The sequence below is a fragment of the Lissotriton helveticus genome, chromosome 3_1 (genome assembly GCF_964261635.1).
Source record: "Lissotriton helveticus chromosome 3_1, aLisHel1.1, whole genome shotgun sequence".
Lineage (NCBI taxonomy): Eukaryota > Metazoa > Chordata > Amphibia > Caudata > Salamandridae > Lissotriton > Lissotriton helveticus.
In genome coordinates, this window is record NC_136061.1 from 162,553,939 (window position 1) to 162,574,665 (window position 20,727).

Genomic DNA, 20,727 nt, shown 5'->3' on the forward strand with positions numbered 1-20,727 from the left:
GTGTTGGATTTTAAATCCAACACCTCGCCCCCCCCACAAGTCGTTCCGACTTGCGGAGTAATGGTATGCGGAATCACAACGCGGTCGTTGTCACGACCGCATTGTGATTCCCTGCGGGGAGAAAGATTTGTTGTAAACGTTGTTTACCGGGGAAAACACATTCAAGTCCCGGCACCAGCACAACATCCTGTGACTCTGGGCAGGTCACTTAATGTCCCTTTGTCTAAACTAGGGGGCACAGACAGAGCATCCCGAGTTCCCCCAGTACATAGGGGGGCAGAAAGTTGACTGGCACATCGATGCCCTGAGGCGGGAGGGGGAGCGAGGCGGCGTGTGCATGGCCCTAGTGAGACTGAAGCAGACTCCAGATTACCCAGAGGCTAAGGTGATTCGGGTGTGCTCGGGAATCGGTGATTTTCTGCCTGGTGTCTGACCTGTTCGGTCACTCGGGTCTGGTCTGCAGGGGGCTTAGTGGGTGGCTGCTCAGAATAAGTAACAAAATAAAATAAACAAACAGAGCGCGGTATCCCTGTAGCGGGCACCGCACTACGAATGAGTAAAAAAATAAATACTAAACAGAGTGCGGTGTCCCTGAAATGGGCGCCGCACTCAACTTCAAACTTTAAAAAATAAAATGTAAATTGAGTGCAATGTCCCTAAAGCGGGCGTGCGCTCAATAGTCACAGACAACAAAAAAAAGCAGCCGCCATTTTCAATAATAAAAGTAAATAGTGCTCACCCACTAGATAAAGCATGCCGTGTTAGGAGCAAAGTAATGTGAATTACACAACCACAGACCAATAGAAGAAAAAGTCTGGCTAAAAGCCCGTATACGAGTGAATATGTGTAAATAATTGTAATAAAATCAAAAGGCGGTGGCTAACACCAGACTGAAAAAGTGGGGTATTATAGAGCAAAACTGAACTCTTACGGCAGAAAACTCAAGATGTGTTAAAAAGCAAGACGATAAGTTGTAGTCATTAGTTTATGTACAGTGTAGGAGACAAACCTCAAAAGATGATCAGCTAAGGCATTGCAGAACTAGGAGAGTACACCTACCATTCAGCGCTCCTTTCACTATCCCTTTTGAATGTGATCCTCCTTCCATGGGTGGCACTCTCATCCCAGTGAACAGGCGCCCTAAGTGCTGTACCGGCCTGCTTGTCTAACGTGCCTGGTTGCAGGCTGCTTGTTCAACGCGTAGCCAATATAGGTACCTCAGATCATGCCGGGTGCGCAGATGCTCAAAGTGCCTGGTGCACCCAAGAGAGCGGTACCGGGTGCAAGGGCCCACACACACTACACATGGCTATCGCTCACCGTCTTCTAATTGGCCCCAATAGCACCACCACTCCTCCTGCAGCCTACCAAGGGACTGGTGACCTCAAAGCCATCCTTCAGTCCTCTCATGCGAGACACCCCACCGGTACCTGCGCCTCTGCGGAGATTCATGGGGCCTGTGGTCCCCGCCAGGCAGTCATATGCTCGGCTAAAGCAGACATTAAACCTGATTAACAATGAGGCAGCCATTGCGGCAGGTGTGGGGCCGGCCTTCTTTGTCCTCCAGGCATTCCACGACAGAGGGGAGGAGGAGACATCTTCACATATGCTTGCATCCCTGATTTTATCAATACACGTGGTTTAGATGCAGTACTCGCGAGGTCCCCGGGCAGCCATGGGAGCTGGCCTGACAGCAGCCCTGCCCCGTGAACCAGGGTAACCTCACATCGTCTGGGAGAGCAGGCTGAAAAAGCGTGCAAGTGTGATTGCAGGCCCAGCAGAGACGGCGCACAGCCCAGCCAGCGCAGGCTGCCAGAGGTGACTGGCCCTGTTGAATAGTCTGTGTGTTCAGGGGAAGGCCTGAGGGAGGGATGCAACCATCACAATGAAAGCGAGCTCGGCACATGGATGGCCCAGGCCTCCGTACAGCAAATAAACACATATTTCCTTTGCACCATTCGCCACCCCACCCTCCTGCGGTTAGAGCCAGGGCTTCTGTTGTAATTGTTCATATATTCTTATGCTCATCAGCTGCTCCCTTCACACTGCCCTTTTCTGTATCTCCCCTACCCAAACGCTGTATGGCCAATCATACTTCACCCACATTATGATGTCACATCACACCACCTTTTGACGTGTTTCCAGTCGTCGGGGGAGGTGGTGGATTTGATGGTGCAGTTGATGGCGCGGCAGAACTGGGGGGCGACGGTGATGGCTGCTCTGTGGAAGATGTGGTAAGAGCATGGGTCCTTCAGGGCTCCGGAGTGAATGCTCCTCATGGTCTTGAGCATGTCCTCTGTAGTGAACGGGGTCCAGCCTGTTGACCATACCCGCCAAATAACCAGAACTCAAACTCTCTCACAGGAATGGTAAGCATAATCACATGCACAGCTATCTCTCACACTCCTTCGCCCAACCTGATAAAAACGAGCGGTTACATGATCTCAGGGATAGGATTCAGGAAACACAAGAGTAAGCGGCTACACATCAATCAGAACATCAAAACACTTCCCACATAGTCCACACACACAGGCCATTCCCTTCCAACCAGCCACAACAATATCATTAAGCTTCATGGGTCTACCACTGGTCCTCTTTGCTTCACTATGCTCTCAAGTGCTGCAACATATGATATCACAAGGTAGGGACACCTAATTTGATCATCACAGACAACACTAAAACACTTCTCACATAGGCCACACTACTAGCATTCCCTTCGGACTACCTTTCTATCCACTGCAAAGTGTTTCAGTGTCTTGGGAAAGCTATGAAGAGCAATATAAATGCAAGTATAATACAACACACCTTTATCCCCACCCCTACAAATATGCTTTCTGGGAGGTACAAGGCTTTAAACACAGAAATAAATATGCTCTAAACTGATAGACTCTATCTGTTTACAAACTTTGAAACCATCAAGATGGATAAGTCATGCTTGTTGCATACCGCAAACAAAGGTTTCCTCAGAAAACGTATGTCAAGAGATTGAGATCTTTGGTGACTGGTAATTGGTGCCTCAGGTATCGGTAACTCGGGGGGCAGAGTTACCGGGACCTCCTGCAATGAGTTTTGAGTAATGACGACTGAAAAAGAAGAATAGAAATGCATGAGAATAGAGTACACGTGTGAGCATGATAATATTTATTTACTACATGTAGGCATGAGTGGTCCATTCAAAGGCACATTAATCCTTGCTTTTCTTCATCCAAGCTCTCAGCTGCTCAATCTGCAAATTGACACTGCTTTTTGCGGTTCCGCCTGCAGCGGTGTACTGCTCCACACTGTTTGTGTAGTTCCACACCTGAGACACGTCACTCTCAAACAGCGGACTGTGATGAAACAAAACGCGACACATTAACGCCAATTCTTTTGTATGCATAGTCATTTTATGTTTTTAGGTCAAAGCTTCTATTTAAGATTTTTCTGCCGCAGTACATAATAGAAGCGAGAAAAAGGAGAGCAGAGCATGGGGAAGAAGGAAAGGAAAATGTGCTGTAAGCTAAAGTAAACATCTTGCAATAATATGATTTTTAGAAATGCATGAACACTATTGTCTTCTTACATTCTTGGAATCCTTACCCACGCACACAAGTCTCTCCACGACCTGGGCCCCAAGTACCTCAACGACCGCCTGACCTTCTACACGCCCACCCACCAGCTACGTTCTACATGCCTCGCCCTCGCCGCCGTACCACGCATCCGAAGAGCCACCGCCGGAGGAAGATCCTTCTCCTACCTGGCAGCCAAGACATGGGACTCCCTCCCCATCCACCTCCGGCTGACACAGGACCATCTCGCCTTCAGGAAACAACTCAAGACCTGGCTGTTCGAGCAGTAGCGGACCCCTCCCCCAAGCGCCTTGAGACCCCTCCGGGTGAGTAGCGCGCTATACAAATGCTATGATTGATTGATTGATTAATTGATTGGTTTAGATAGACTAGAACGTTTATAGGTAGATATAAGAAATCCCCTTAGAAACGTTCAATACATGTTAAGTATTATGCAATGTATTTCGTATGTAGAGCAGACGAGATATACATATATCATACGTGGGGTTGTAGACATATTAAGGTGAAGGGTTCTTGAGGTGTACAGCATTGAGTGAAGCACATTGCTTTCATCATATTTATGGTTTAAATCTCTTTATTGAAATTGGAGAAAACAAGACAACAAGACCTCAATCTTTTCTTCAGGCTTCGCAATACAAACTCCGGTTCAATAAAGAAAGTCTTGCTCAGTACGTGCTAGGAGTTAGTCAGCAGTACAGGTCTCATACAACACCCCAAAACAAATCAACAGGGCCCGCCCTACCCTCCCCCCTCTGTCCACAAATCAAAAGGAAGACCCCCCAAGGAGGAAAAAGGAGAAGATGGAAGATTCAGCAGAGTGTGGTCTACTGCGTGCGGAGTCCCTCATGTCTGGGATTAGGGTGTCCGCCAAACGCAGAAGGCATAGGTGTCTTGGGCAACTCAGTTCACGGAACTCCCCAGTGAGCAGTGTCAGAAAAGGCCGCCATAGGTCCGGGAATTCCTCCCTTCTACCAGCCAGCACAAGCGACAGTTTCTCCATGCCGAGCACCATCCACAACCTATGCAGCCAGCTGTATGTGGGGGGGCCTGCGGGGTTCTCCAGTGTGCTAAGATGTTTTGTGTGGCTGCCCCTAATGCTCTAGCAATGAGGCGGCCCCTCCGTGATTTCAAGGGATACATCAAGGCATTGGGCAGCCCAGAAGGACATAGGATGGGAACCGTGGGAGTTGGGTGTCCAGGTGTGAGTCTAAAACATCCAGAATTGTGTTCCAGTACCCCTGCAGTCGGTCGCAACTCCACAGCAAATGGTCTAGTGTGCCTAAATCCCCACACCCTCTCCAGCAGCGGTCGCTAATGCGGGGGTCGAATTGATGAAGGCGCTCAGATGTATTGTACCAGTATGTGACCACTTTAGTCAGGGTTTCAGTGAGGCCTGCATGATATGCAGTGTCGAGCTCTGTAGTAAATGCCACGCCATTCTTTTGGTGTGAGAGCCCTCCCTATCTCCCGCTCCCACCGACATCTGCCAGCGTTGTACGTGTAAAAGTTTGTGACAAGGAGGTGTTGGTACAGGTCAGAGATTAATTTCTTGTCAGACGTGCGCGTAACTAGCCACTTCGCGTACGGAGTGAGATGACATTGCGCTCCTGGCTTGACCTGTGGGTGGAGCGCGCATTGATAAACCTGCATATAGGGTAGCCTATCCCCCTCTGGGATGCCATAGTCCTCCCTCATTTGTTGGAATGAAAGGATACCGTCCAGATTAAAAAGTTAAATATTATTATTATTATTATTAAGCGTTCTTATATAGCGCTCGATTACCCGTAGGCATCTCGGCGCTTGCCTTGGGAACCCGTCCTAGTTTTTCCCTGTGAGATACCCGTACTGGGCATCCCCAAGGTGAAAGCCAGGCATCCCGCCGCCTAGAGACCTGCACGGGGAGTGCCGCCATGCCGCGAACGCCTTAGGGTCAAGACCCGGGGTGAAGTCGGAATTGGCAAATAGGGGGGTCAAGGGGGAGGGGAAGGAGGTTAACTCGTGTTTGGTAGAGACCCGGTCCCACACCTCCATGACTGTGCCAGTAATATGGGACACGTATAAATTAGGCGGCCAGTGATGCTTTGGAAGGAAGGGAATCCCTTGTAATGGCATGCCCGCTACAGCCTGGTTTTTGCCAGACTCCAGTTGGTGCCATTCCACTAGGCATCGGAGCTGTGTCGCATAGAAATAGAGTTGTAGATCGGGAACCCCCACTCCACCATGCTCGGGCGGGAGAACTGCGATGGCCTGCTTAAAGCGTGGACGAGGGCCATGCCATATGAAACGCGCCAATTCAGACTGTGTCTGCTGGATCCAGCCTGTCTGAGGACGCAAGGGAAGTGTCTGTAATAGGCATAATATCTGCGGCAGGAGTGTCATTTTGGTGGCCGCTATCCTCCCCAGCCAGGAAAGGGAGTGGCGCTTCCATCTCCGGAGCTCTCCGCGGAGTTGTGCGCGGAGTGTAGTATAGTTCGCTGCGATGGTGGCTGGAATGGTGGGGCCCAGAAGGACACCCAAGTACGGGACCGTGGTGTTGGACCACTGTATAGAGTGTTCCTCTTGGACCGCAGCCAAATGTCTCGGCTGACAGAGAGATATTGAGGGTGGTGAACTTTTTGGTGTTAATTTTGAACCCGGACGCCAGTGCGAAACTGTGCGTTTCAATAAAAAGAGCTCGAATAGACTGGACGGGGTCAGTGAGGGAAAGTAAAATGTCATCTGCATATAGGCTAATCTTGTATGTGTCCCCCCAAAATTTGATTCCCTTAATGAGTGCATGTTGCCGAATCCTTTGGGCTAACGGCTCCATATATAAGGCGAATAAGATAGGGGAAAGGGGACACCCTTGTCGAGTCCCTCTGCCAATCGGGAAGCGAGAGGACGTATGCCCATTGACGCGTACCATCGCATTAGGCAGCCTGTAGCAGTTCAGAATGCGGGTTCAAAGAACGTCCCCCAGTCCAAAGAGGTGCAAGACCTGTTCAAGTTAGGGCCAGTGAACCCTATTGAAGGACTTTTCGGCATCTATTGCCAGTAGCATGCAGTCTGGTCGCATACGTGACCCCGCTTCAATGAGGTGGAGGACCCGCCTAGTGTTGTCGCTGGTTTGGTGTTGAGGTATGAAGCCGGCCTGGTCCAGTTCCACCAGCTGCAACATGTAAGGTGCTAACCGTCCTGCCAGGATACACGTGTACAGTTTGAAATCAATGTTCAAGAGCAAAATCGGTCGATACGAGCTACAGCGGGTTCCGTCCCTTCCCGGTTTCGGTATGACCGTAATCACGGCTTCTAAGAGTTCTGCAGGTATCACGCCTGGTTGGGCAAAAGAGTTAAAAAGATCTCGCAACTGGGGGGCCACCTGGCGACAAAATGTTTTGTAAAAAACGCCGGATACACGTCTGGGCCGGGGGATTTCCCAAGTTTCAGGCGAGAGATCGCGGACACCACCTCTTCCAGGCCGATGTCTCTGTCCAGGAATGCCGCCTGAGCTGAGTTCAGGGAGGGAAGGTGTGCACTCTTCAGGTATCTCTGGCCTGCCTGCACGTCAAGGGAGTCACCTGCATAGAGGGTCTCATAAAACGCCCTGAAGGCCTCCGCTATTGCCCCCTCGTCCGAGACCAAGTCGCCGTGGGCGGTACGTATGGCCTGCACCCCGTGTCTCTGGCGTTGCTCACGCAGCTTGTTCGCTAGCAGGCGTCCGCATCTATCCCCCCGGTGTAATTGGCATGTCGAAGGCGGAGGGCCGCATATTCCGCCTTGTCTTTGTCCAAGGCTGCCAACAGTTTCCTCTCTGCGCACCGTTGGCACCAAGCCCGCGCGGCTCCGGTACGCTGGTGCATTTGCTCAAGCTCAGCTACCCTCTGTGCAATCTCAGCCCTTTTCTGCGCTCGCTCCTTGTTATTGGCTGTGGCGATAGATATAAATTCACCCCGCAACGCGCCTTTAAGGGCGGCCCACTGCGTTGCCCGCGAAGTCTCAGTGTTGTCATTGTGGGATAAGAAGTGTGTGATGGCGGATTTAATCCGGTCCACCGTCGACGGAGTATGTAGGAGGGATTCCCGAAGACACCGGTGTCGGTGCAGCTGAAAGTGAAAAGGTGGCCACTACCGGGGAATGGTCAGACAGTGATGCTGGCAAGATGTCCACCGCTTGCGCTCGCGGCACCAGTGTGGAGGAACAGAGACAGTAATCGAGCCTGGCATAGGTCTTATGGGCCCCCGAATAATATGTGTACGCTGTACTGCGTGGGTGTAAGTGTCTCCACAGGTCAATGAGGCCCAGATCCCGGAGGTGCGCATGTCCGGACTTGGAAAGAGCCCCCACCTGACCCGACCTTTGGCAGGAACGATCTGTCGTGTTATGGAAGACTAGATTGAGGTCCTCCCCCAGCAATAAATGTCATTCAGTGTTGGCCGTGGCAGCTGCTAACGCTTTCTGGAGAAAGTCTTCTTGCCCCTCGTTGGGTGCGTATACGGAGCCCAGCACTCGCATGTGGCCTGCAAGTAGGAACCGGTACACCAGCAGTCGGCCTTTTATCTCTGCCTCTCAGTGGAGAACCTTGCCCGGGAATGATCTGGACACCAGTATCGCCACCCCCGCCGTTTTCTTGGAGGAAGACGAGAATAGTTGCATGGGGGAAGGCACGGGACTTAAGTCGGTGTTGGTCTTTAGTTAGCAAGGGAGTCTCCTGGAGGAGGCAGAGATCTGCTGTGGAGTGCTCTAAAAGGGACAGTACAGCTCGACGTTTTATGGGGTTGTTTAGCCCTCGCACATAAAGGGAAAGAATCTTAAGTTGCGAGTGAGTCATCCTCTCTCAATCATGGACTCAAGCGCCCTGTGTAGGGTGTGGAAAAGAAAACAGAGAAAAAGGTGGACAGAGGGGTGCCCTCCCCCAAAACAACCCCCCCCCCCGGAAAGAACCCCCGACCCCCAACCTTCCTCCCAGCCCCCCTGCCCACCTCCCACCCTCCCAAACCCCAACCCAGAATTTTCAGCCATCCCAACCCCAGCTCCGCCACCCCAACCACCCTGTCCCCCCATCTCCCTAACCCCAATGCAAAACCCCTTTCGTGTCATTAGAGTCCCAGGCCAGTCAGTACACAGTCCTGACCTATGGTGAAGTTGTGTGTGGGAGCACGTGGGAATGGCGACCTGTCCGGCCCCTCACCCCTCACCCCCGACCTGCGTAATTGTAAAGCTATGGGCGCCCCTCTATCTTCATGGGCAGTCCATCGATCCTGTGTCCTTGGACACCTCTTGCACCGCAGAGGCCTGTTCACGGGCCATGGTGTCAGGGTCCGGTTTCAAAGGCCCCTTAGGTGAGCGCCTGCGGATAACTGTCTGCCAGCCGCCCAGGGACGGGCGCTGGGGGGGGTGGCGTCCGGAGGCTCGATGTCCAGTAGGGCGCAGGTGTCCCGCAAAGAGCGCATCTGATGAAGGGCCCTGTTCCATTTAAAGATAAGCCGGAAGGGGTGACCCCAGGAGTAGGGAACCCCCTTAGCACGCAGGAACTCAATGACCACTTTGAACGTTTTCCGTTTGTGCAGAGTAATTGCTGAGAGGTCCTGGTATAGCGCCACCGAATGCCCTTGGTACTTGAGAGGTTGCTTGAGGCGTGCCTCCCGCAGGATCCTCTCCTTCAGGGGGAAATCCGGAAGGAAAGCCAGGATGTCTGGGCGTGGTGCTGGTGAACGCCGGGCCAGGCCAACCCTCTGCGCTCTGTCTATACGGATGGCAAAGTCTCGGGCCTCACCCAAAATCTCTCGGAACATGTCCTGCAGAAAGGACACCACATCCTCCCCTTCTGCGTTGAATGGTACCCCGCAGACGCGAATGTTGTTTCTTCGAGACCTGTTTTCGAGGTCCTCGGCATGCGCTTGTAGCTCCACCTGCTGGTCCTGGAGGCGAATGAGTTCCTGCTGAAGTTGTTCCACCTCAGCGTCCCGTGTGTGCCCCGCTTCCTCAATGGCCTCGACTCGTTCGCCCAGTCCGTCCACATCCCTGCGGAGCTCCCAGTATTCGCCGGCCAAATCTTGCTTCAAAGCTTGTAAATCCTCGCGTAAGGAGTGAAAGAGCAATTCCAAAAAGGATTTGGTGATTGGGACCTTTCCATCCCCACGGTCAGCAGGGGATTTGTGTGGGGGCGAGGGTGGGGGTCTCGTCGCTTTTGGGGGGGCCCTTGGTAAGCATGTCTGTGAGGGTCCGCCCGCCCCTCCTCCCTGTGTTGGCCATCGTCCACCTTTGGGCTGTCGCTCCCCCTCGCACAGAATGGTCCGGTGTCAGGAAGGGGGTGGGGAGGCTGGCTCAGCACGTATGACAGATACCTCCTGCTGAAAAGGGTGTAGACCCGGCACCAATGGGGCCACCCGCAATGGCGCAGGACGCCCCAGGTTCCGCCGTGCCTGCTATGTCCGCTGTCCCCGCTGCGCCAGGGGGCGTCCGATGCGCCGTCGCCTGCCCACTCGCGTAGGCTTCAGGGAGGAGTGCCAAGGTCCGGAGGTGGCTCAGGAATGCTGAGGATATGCTGGTCCGCTGTGTAGTGTAGCAGGGGGAAGCACTGCAGGCCCCGCCGAGGCCCCCTCGCCGCCAACAAGGGATGGCTATTGCTGCTTGCGCAATTCGCACGGCGTGCCCGGCCTCAAGCACCACCCAATCTGCCACTGTCGGGGGGGAAAGGACCCTCGTCCCGGGATGGGCGCCGCCTGGAAGTCCGCCACCAGTTCGATGTATGGGCCTCACCAGTATCAACAACTTACTGCGTGGCATGGGGTCTCGATGATCAAGGGACCTGCCAGGGCACATTTTGGACGGCCAAATTATATGACTGATCACCTGGTCTGTTTGATGGTTATCCACTATGAGATGATCTGGATTTTGTCGACCAGTTTTTGAATAAGCTTTATGCTTTGTGGTCCGAGTTCACTGCACATGTGTTTCTCTTCTTTCTTGCTCCTTAGAATTTGCTTAATGGTGACTGTAGCACCCACTGACATAGTGTAATACATGCCAGTTGGGCCAGAATAATTGGCTTATAGACCTCCTAGGTTCTTTGTGTTGTTCATACGGCAGTAGGAGTTCGCCCCTCCATCCAGGCAGTAGGCCCCGCGCAGGGGCCTCAATTTTGGCGATGGCCCGGGAAGGATCGCGGCACACTCCGGGGGCACCGATCTGTGGCGCCAGTTGGCTATTCGGGTCCTCACTGCTGGAAAGGGGCCGGGAGTTGCCAAGTGAGAGAATCCGGCTCCCTCGCCCACAGGGGACAGGCTGCTCTCGGTGCCCGGGCCCCGTCCACTCGCCGCTCTGCCCCAGCCTCAGGCGGTCGCCATGTTGTGATCGCAGCCGCCCGGGATTATCGTTGTTCTTCGCTGGGACTCGGGGTTCGAAAGCTGCTTGCAGGCTGGTCCCTGCTCGCCCTGCACTCCCGCTGGCCAAGTGCTCGTTTTCCCGAGGGGATAAGCGCCGTTAAGCCCGAGAGTGGGGATCCGGAGCAGGGAGCCTCAGAGACCTGCTACCGTTCAGGTCGCCATCTTGGCCACGCCCCCTTTCATCATATTTAATTCTACATTGCTTTATATTGACACATTTAGATCGAACATTCTCTTTGAAGTATTTTTCACATGGTATTAACTTTTGTGATACTGTAGGTTACAACAGAATTTACTTTTTTGGTGGATTTTGTCGCAGCTAAATGCGTAGCAAATGAGAAATGTTTATGTAGTCAGTTTGGCTACTTACAATTGCTGGGTATGATTTTTAGCGTTGTACTCCGTAGGACATCTCGGTTTAGGGTTGGGTAGAGTGGGGGCAGAGGGAGTGTCTTGCTGTCTAGTAGCACTAGGACAGGAGTAGTGGGAATTCTTATTCTAAATATAAATTGTATTCCAAATTTAGTAAGAGACTTTGTAAATTCCCGACTGGATGTGTGTATGTCCTAAAGTATCAGAAGATAGGTTTTGGTAATAGCTTCATGTTTTCGTGTTCAGCTGGTGTTAAAATTGATCGAAAAATATCTGAAACACGAGTTTGATACTAGTGCTGCTATCTATGTCTCTCATGGGTTTCATAATGAATGCTTCAGCCTCTGGGGTACCTATGCCGTGGGTACATTAGTACCCTAGTATATGCTAGGGACTGATAAGGGTTCCCCAATATCCAATCTGGGAGGTATCTAAGTACTGAATCTAACAATTTAAGGGAGAAAGCAGATAACTGGGGTTCTGATTAGCAGGATCCCAGTCAGACTAGTCAAAAACAGCTTATCACCAGGCAAAAGTGTGGATAACCATGCAGAAGGAACCTACCTTCCAACATAACCCTCCCAAACGAAAGGAGATAAGACTAACCTTCCCCATTTGAGTCTTCATTTCCTAAGTGGTCATATAAGGAAGGGCCTGCACTAGCATGGATACTCCCTATCCAATGGAACAATGAGAAGTTCCTCCCCTGTAGGGTCTTGGATCCTCTCAAATGTTTGGGGTGTCTCCTGCCATCTGTTTAAGCCAAGAGAGAGGCTGGTGGAGTGTCTGATTAGGGAAGTGAGGCCCTACCAGGGTTGGTCTCAGCTTCCTCAGAGCACTAGTCACAATTGAGGGCTTTCTCTCCATGACTGACTTGTGCCTATCCCTAGGGATCAACCTCTGGCTGCTTATATCTTTTGGTTGATCCTGTCTGGTTGGAACAATGGAGGGCCAGTCTAGGTTTGGGACTGCCTTGTCCCAGGTTTTACTTTCCCCAACAGAGTCCATATGGGGGATGTCATTAGCTAAGGGTAGGAGGGATCCCTCAAATTGCTAAGGATTATCCACCTGGCTAGTATTACAAGGCTGGGGGTCCACCATCTGTGGATGAGGGGATTCCTGTTGGCAATGCGCTCCGGGGGGGTCCACTGACATCCCTGACCTCTGCAGTCCTAGGCTGACGGAGGCCTGGTAGAGAGGGGCAGGACACCTGCTACAGACTGGGTACCTCTTTGGAAGGCTCCCCTACCCTCAGTGGCTCTGCCAGGTCAGGCCTAACCTCGCCTGAGGCAGTTTCTTCATAGGGGTAGGATCAGTTACCCGAGAAGGCTGGCCCTCACCTAAAGTCTGGGGGGGGAAATACTTTTCTTCCTCCCCTTTGCTCTCTGGTGGAGCAGAGTGGGCCATTCTTCAGGCTCCACTGCTCATGAATTTCCCTGTGGGTGGACTGGGGCCCTAAGGGTCAAACCAACTTTCTCAGGGAGGCCTAACATTTCTAGATGGGCCTTCAGTTCTACATCAGCCCAGGCTGAAGTTTCCAAGTCATTGAACAAGAGGCAATCCTCAGGCAAGTTTGAGGACACTTCAACTCTTTTAGGACCAGTGACCCCTCTCCAGCTGAGATTGACTATGGCCATGGGATGATCTGTTCTAACACCTTCAGTGTTGGTCACCTGGCGAAACATCAGCCCTCATCCTCCTGGACCTGTCAGCCGCCTTCAACACGGTCTGCCATCGCAATCTAAAGACACGCCTCCTAGAAGCCGGAATCCAAGAGAAGGCCCTTGACTGGACCACATCCTTCCTCACCGGCAGAACCCAGAGCGTCCGCCTCCCACCCTTCCGAGCCAAAGCCACCAACATCATCTGCGGTGTGCCTCAGGGCTCATCCCTCAGTCCGACGCTGTTCAACGTCTACGTGGCCCCCCTCGCACTAGTGGCCCGCCATCACGACCTCAACATCATCTCCTACGCTGACGACACCCAGCTCATCCTCTCCCTCACCAAGGACCCACACACTGCCAAAACCAACCTCCGCGAAGGAATGAAGACCGTCACCGACTGGGTGAGGAGCAGCTGTCTGAAGCTGAACTCGGACAAGATGGAGGTCCTCATCCTCGGATCCACCCCCTCAGCCTGGGACGACTCCTGGTCGCCGACCACACCGGGAACAGCACCAACACCCACCGATAACGCACGCAATCTAGGATTCATCCTCGACTCCTCCCTCTCCATGTCTCAGCTGATCAACGCTGTCTCCTCCTCCTGCTACAACACCCTCTGCATGCTCCGCAAGATCTACAAGTGGATCACAACCGAAACAAGAAGAACGGTGACACAGGCCCTCGTCAGCAGCAGACTGGACTACGGCAACGCACTCTAGTCTGCACCTCCGCCCGACTGACCGTCAACATGCCACGCCGCAGCCACATCACCCCCCACCTGAGAAACCTACACTGGCTCCACCTCGACAAGAGGATCACCTTCAAACTCCTCACCCATGCACACAAAGTACTCCACAACACCGGACCAGCCTACCTGAACAGCAGACTCAGCTTCCACATCCCCTTCCGTCAGCTCCGCTCCGCCAGCAGATCCTTCTCCTACCTTGTCGGCAAGACCTGGAACACCCTCCCTACCCACATATGGCAGACCCAAGACCTACTCACCTTGAGAAGACTCCTCAAGACCTGGTTTATCGAGCTGTAGCAGCACTCCTGTCCCCCCTCCCATATGCGCCTTGGGACCCTCACGGGTAAGTAGCGCGCTCTACTAGTACTTTGATTGATTGATTGATTGATTGTATCTAGGTGAAAGCTGAAGGGGGGACACCAGTTTTCCTGTCACCATGGTGACACTAGCTCCTGTGTCCCTATTGGCTACAGCTTTCTGACCATTAATCAGAGGCTGCTGTCTGTACTTGCCCAAGGTATTGGGAATTACAATAAAAGTGGCAATCCCCATGCTACCATCACAGACTAAGGTGGCCTGTGTGGGGGATCTGGCTAGGCCAGTATTCATCTCAATACCCCATGAGAACTCAGCTAAACATCTGGGTGTGCTACTACTACCTGGGGGTTCCTACTTGGGGCACAAGGGGACTGTTGTGGTAGTAGTAATATTCTTATTGCTGGCCTTGGGGCAATCAGAATCATATTTCTTGTGGCCTTACTTTTTACAAAGCAATAAGGTTTCTTTCCAGGGGAAGAAGGAGTTTGGGACCCACCCCCAAAGGAAGACTTTTGGGGACCTTCAGAGGAATTCTCTTTAGACTTAACCCCACTGTTCTCTTGGGATTTGGAAGTATATTTCTTCTGGTCACCACCACCATGGTTCTTCTGTTACCTCTGGTTCTGACCCATTTATCTGCCTTCTTTACCGATTCTTGGGGAGAAGTGAGATCTGACTCTAGCAGGTACTGGTGCAAAAGCTGGTTCTGACAATTATTAAGGATCTGCTCCCTCCTCATAATCAAATGGTACAATCCTTGGTAGCCATGCATTTTGCTGCCATGTAGCCAGCCTTCCAGAGCCTTAATGGCACTATCTACAAAATCTACCCAGTCCTGGGTCTGTGCTTTCTGGGTGTCTCTGAACGTAATCCTGTATTATTCAGTGGTTAAGCCAAACCCATCAATGAGAGCACTCTTCAACACTGAGTAATTATCAGCATCCTCTTCTCTAACAGGGAGGAGCTTATCTATACCTTTGTCAGCAAAGGAGAGCCACAAGATAGCTACCCACTGCCCTTGGGGGACCCTGTGAACTTTACAGACCCTTTCCAAAGCAGTTATCCATTTGTGGAAGTCATCCCCAACATGGTAGGGAGGGACTATCTTGTTCAGGTTCCTATGGTCAAAAGAAGTTTCTCTAACTCTAGGTACCTTGTTGCTGCCACCATGGGACTCTAGTCCCAATTTCTTCCTAGCTCTCTGGACTTCTAGGGACTCTTTGTCAAGGGCAACCTGCTTTTGCCTGAGCTTAGGACTAGCTTTCTCAAGTTAAGAAGTTTGTATTCCCTATCCAAAGAGTTTTCCCTCTTACTAGATATGGAGGTCCTTATTGAATGTCCTGATGCATTGGATTCTCTTGAGGAGGATCTAAACCTCCTTGGTCTATTCTGCACTCTCCCAGAAGGAACAAAAGGGGCACCGTCTGGGCCACCTGCAGTATCCTCTGGAAGATCTGAGTTGTCCAGGTGGGAGTCATTAGGCTCCTCCTGGTAAAGCAACAGTATTTTTTTTATTTTCAAAAAGAAATTCCCACTTTGGATTTTCTTTTTGAAAATAAAAAAAGAAAACTGTTTGGTGCTGGGCTCGAACCTACATTGAATGCACTGCCCCCAGGGCAGCCATGAAGTCGTGCTTGCCTGGGGCAGCTCATTCAAGTGAAAAACAGAGCGGTTTTAAAGCAGCCACTCCGTATTACACTGTGCAGACTGCAACCCGCCTGCACTTTTAAGAGGGGAGAGAGATCCACTTGCAGGCGGTGCACTGTCAGTGCATCTCCTGACAGCTTCTTTGCCTCTATAATATGGCGCCGGCTCTATAATACGGTGTGGGTGCAGAGGCGAAAGGTATTCCCTTATTTGCATGGGTCCACGCCACCATGCAAATAAGGAAGAACCTTCCGGTGACAGCGCTGGTGCTATATGTGTGCCAGCGGTACCTGTTTTACAGAAAGCAGAAATGGCCACACAAGCGTCTACGGTCCTTTCTGTAATGCCAACGTGAACTGGGGTGCGCAAAGTGGGCGCACATACCTTTTGCGCCGCCAGGGCACTTTCCATAATACGGCCCTAGGTGTGTCTATTTACAGGGTTAAGTCAGAAAGACAATAAAAGACAAAATATAACCCTTCAAAGAAATCACTTACTACCAATAGGAGAAGTACAAGTGTAAAATATACAATAATCTTTGAACACAACCAAGAAACCCAATTAAAACCACGTGCAAAAAAATGAGTTGCCGAACGATAAAAAATGTCTGTGAAAGAAAATGTGCTGATCCAAACATCAGGAAGAAAGAATACCAAAACTGAGGTAACAGAAGAACCTTGAAAACCTAGAATCCATCATGTCTGACATGAAGTTGATATCCCAGAGTTCTTACAGGACCACATGCCTTGTCAAAGGATACCCCAGAAGTGCTAGCACTAGTGAAGAGTGAAGGTTATGACTTTTTAACAGTAGCATACTCCGACAATTCTGATTAAAGTAAGGTTATCATTCTCACTGGCCAGTACAAACAATTTGGAAGAAAAGGTTTAACCAATTTCCATCAGAATCCGGATTAAAAGAATGACATTTTCCATGTGCCATTTCTTTTCACTAATACATTTTGGCAGGAAAAACTTTACATTTGTACCGATAAAAACTGAATATTCAGAATTACTCGTTAAGGAACGAGAAAATGTGGTATTTCTGCATTCTTTATCCAATTTTTAGGTACGGAACTAAGAAAGTAAAAAAAATAACACTGTACCCATTGTCATCAGTATTTACCGGGTGTGGTACCACCCACTAGAGGGGTCATTCCGAGTTTGGTAGAGCAGCAGCACAGCAGTAAATCAACTGTGCTCCTGCCCTTACATACTGACAGTTCCCCGTCTAATTTAGTGGTGGTGGAATTGCAGAGTGTCAATCAGCGAAGTCTCAGCTGGTTCTGACGGCAGAAACCCGTAACCATGTGCTGCTGTGCCAGTAGGTCGCATTGGTGTTTGCCTCACCACATTTATGGCAGAGCAACAGTCACTGTATTTTTCCTACCAGAGGCCGCCATGCAATGTTTTACCCATGCATGAGGGACATTTGTCTTTTTTTTTCAGCAACAAATCTAGCTTTGGAGGTTGTTGTTGCAAATTGAAAGAGAATGCTGAGTAGGCCGCTCAACATGGCAACCTGTAGGCATTAACAGTTAAAAAAGTGCATCCACCAAATAGGTAGGGATCTTTAAATATGGCAGACAGGCCTCCACTAGGGGAACATAGGCCACTGCCTCCCCATGATCAGGCATACTGGAAAGACGACCCAATAGTCTAAAGGACCTAATATGTATTTTTTTTTAAAATGAAGGTTTTCAAGGTTCAGTCCTTATTACTGATATAGGAGAAGCTATCCAAGGTTTTCAAAAACCTATTATGTGTAATCCGAATGGAACTAACTTCCACGGTTACTAAAGCACACATTATAAAGCACTGTGCTACTGATTAGAATACTCACAATACCATCCTGAATATTGATTGCAATATTAATTACTTATATTTTATCTGTCATCACAGCTGCACTGATTTTAGCACCCATTTGTGTATATACATGTACATGTGGTTTAACGTTTATGTGAAGAAGTAGGATTTACTCAGGCAAATCTTCAGAATGTCCCAGAAGTAGGGAGGGAAGAGATGATTTTCTACACACGATATGGGCCTGTGAATGCTGCAAGCGTATTGGCAAAAAGTGATCAGTGACTTATGTGATACTGTAAACTTTACTATTGAAATGTCATGGAAGTACTGTGTTCTTAATGTTGTTGCGAGGCCTAAGAGATCAAGAATCAAATATAAATTTACTTTGCTGTACCTGGTGCTGGCAAAACATAGCATTGCCATTCAGTGGCTTAAGAAATGGAGCATGCCGAAGGGCTCCTGGGAGATAGATCTCTTCGAATGGGCAATTGCAGAGGAAATTAGGAAGGAAATGGTCCTGCCAGATGATAAACGACCAGCTGATTTGGTCACCTGGTCCGCAATGCTTCAAACACTGATGCTAGGGGCTGGACAACTAACTCCTCTTCTTGAAACCCCTCAGACTGAACATTTGTACTGTAACTTTGTCCATATGGCCCTGGACTTGGTAAATTGGGGATTATTTGTTTTCTTTTTCTTTTCTTTGTTCTCGTCTTTGCCCAACATTTTTTTGCTCATAACTGTACATGCTGTGAAGCGCTCTTACCCCAGGGTCCAGCCAGCGCTATACAAAACTTCAATAAATAAATAAATAAGAGGGGAGAAGGGGGATGGAGGTGTCACAACTGAATGATATAAATGTTTAAATTGGGTTGATTCTTATGTAAATGGTCCATGCTTTCAGCTGTCGCTCTTTATTTGTCACTATTATAACCTTTTTCTGAATTAACTTGTGAGTTATAACTGCTTTTGTCTGTGCAGTTACATTGATATAGTAGCATATTTTTAGTTACGCACGGAGTCATACGTATCTTATTATTATTATTATACATCTTCTGCACTTGTTCAACTAGTTCAGCGTCATATCATATTGTGTATTTCACAAATTATAAGCACTAGGGGCAGATGAATAAAGCACTGGTCGCAAAATACTGGTTTGCGACCAGTATTTTTTAAACCAGTGTGGTAATTTGAGGACCAACCTATATACTAATTGGTTGATTTGCAAATTACCGTGTCCCAGTGGGCCACAAATCGACTTACCTCACCAATATTAATGAGGTAGGATGCATATTGTGATCCATTAGGAACCTAAGCCATCACAGTGACGGTGGCCTGCTGGGGTCAGAAAACTACCAAGTAGGCAATGGTACACTTAAAAAAATGTTCTCCAACATTTACAATGGGGAAGGGGACCCCTTAACAATTGTGAATGGTTTACCACTTCCTTTGAAGAGGTGATAAAAGATTCATGTTTTGCTACTGGAATTCAGTCGCAAAACATCAATACATACCACTTCAATTAGGAATTTAGAAAGGGCTCCTTAAACACACCCCTTTCATATACTGAATATGTATTACGTCTCAAACCCAAATTGTGATTCAGTAACTTGTTATCAAATCACAATTTGAGGTTTAAAAAGGATTTTTGCGAGCTGCTTGTAACCGCAAATATGCTTTGTATATCTGGCTCCTAGTAACGTATGGTGAAACAGCATTCTCCTCTTGTTTACTAGATCAGTGCTATCTTCATTCACAACCAGGGGCGCATTAGTGGTATGGGGTTCTAATACATTCATGTATTATACCAGCTTACTTCCACCATTCCTACAGGTTACATCCAACAGTGCTTATTCACACAGTTACCCTCCAAGAAGATCTGGGAACACAAACCTGATGCCCCTGAGGTCTTCCAAAGAGAGCAACTTGACAGAAATACCCTTCGTTTCAGCCAAGTGGACTGCCTTCCCAGAGACTCCATGAGCTTGTCGGAATGGCATCTGCAATGAAAAAGTACATATTGCTTTACTAGTACTCAGGACTAATGCTTAAATTAAAAGATGGACTGAAAGAACAGCAATTCAGTCTTACCTAACTATATTGGAGTTAAGGCAAGAAACATTTTCTAACAAAAAAATTATTTTAGATTTGAGTAACTTATACAAGCTTCCCTATATGAAGAATGTAAACAAAGCTGGGCTTTCAGTCGTTCATGCAACCGAAGCAGATTTTGTTGCTGTCATAATTCCCAGGGGAAATCACTGCACCTTGTGCAGCTAAAGTTCTGCTCTACAGATTGCCCTATGGGATTGTGGAACCAACTGTAAGATCAAGTAAGATGAGTAAAGCACTTTCCTAAAAACATATCATATTTTGAGAGGAACAGGAGCTCCACCCCAAACATACCTATTCACAAGTGCAATGATTTTCAAACAACCCTGTTCATGGTCTACGAGTCGATACAATCGGCACAGAGTGGATGGTACATGACTACATTTAGACATTTTAGCCACTACCATAGTGGTCCAATTCTGTGTTTTCGGAGGTGTATGATCAGCCTTTTGGGAAACACCTTGTACAAGCTTTGCGAGAATCGAACATTGAGCTGGGATGATCCTGGCCAGGGTGGATATTCCGTTTTTTGATCAATCAGAAGTTGGCTTGAATCTAGTAAGTTTACATAATAGCAGTTTCTGGTAATTGATGTTTCATAATCCTAGTTCCATCAGGAGAGGGAACAGCAATGTCCTCGACCTTATTTTTTTGGCATTCTAGTGCCTTATGAGACCATCTCCACTTCATATTTCACAGTATTTCTTTAGCAGGAACCAAGCCAAATGCTGCGGAGAGCTCTACTGAGTCAAAGACAAACATAACGTCAATGAGTAATAGGAGAGGTAGCTGGTTTGTGGATTGTTAAAGTATGGTGACGAAGTGTTCTTTAAAGAGGTGCCTCTACAGCCCTCCTAAAGGTGACCAGTTTTGGGATGGTCCTGATGGATGTGGGGATGCTATTCCAGATCCTGGGTGCACAGATGGAAATGTCATGCTGCCTTGGCCTATATTAAGGCACTCCAAGTATGTGTCTCCAGGAAGGCACGGTAGTGAACCTTCATTCAACATCATTATGTAGTTTTCTGCACTTTTAGTTCAATGGCAATAGGAAGCTTAAAGTATATGCATACTCTCTGTCTGCACTATTACAAATGCTTTTCTATTTCACTGGAAATCAGTAACTCA

At 49.2% G+C, this 20,727-nt stretch overlaps 1 protein-coding gene across 1 annotated transcript in view; it reads right to left on the reverse strand.

Annotated features, from left to right (window-relative positions):
• Nucleotides 1-3,124: 3,124 nt before the first annotated feature.
• The window catches only part of ASL (argininosuccinate lyase), a 193,822-nt gene continuing 176,219 nt past the window's right edge, over nt 3,125-20,727 (reverse strand). Inside the window, exons 16-17 of the mRNA XM_078679465.1 lie at nt 19,381-19,487; nt 3,125-3,329 (exon numbers count right to left, since the gene is read on the reverse strand). Of these exons, the coding sequence (XP_078535591.1) occupies nt 3,185-3,329; nt 19,381-19,487 (252 nt within the window). The 3' untranslated portion in view covers nt 3,125-3,184. The remainder of the gene's footprint in view (nt 3,330-19,380; nt 19,488-20,727) is intronic.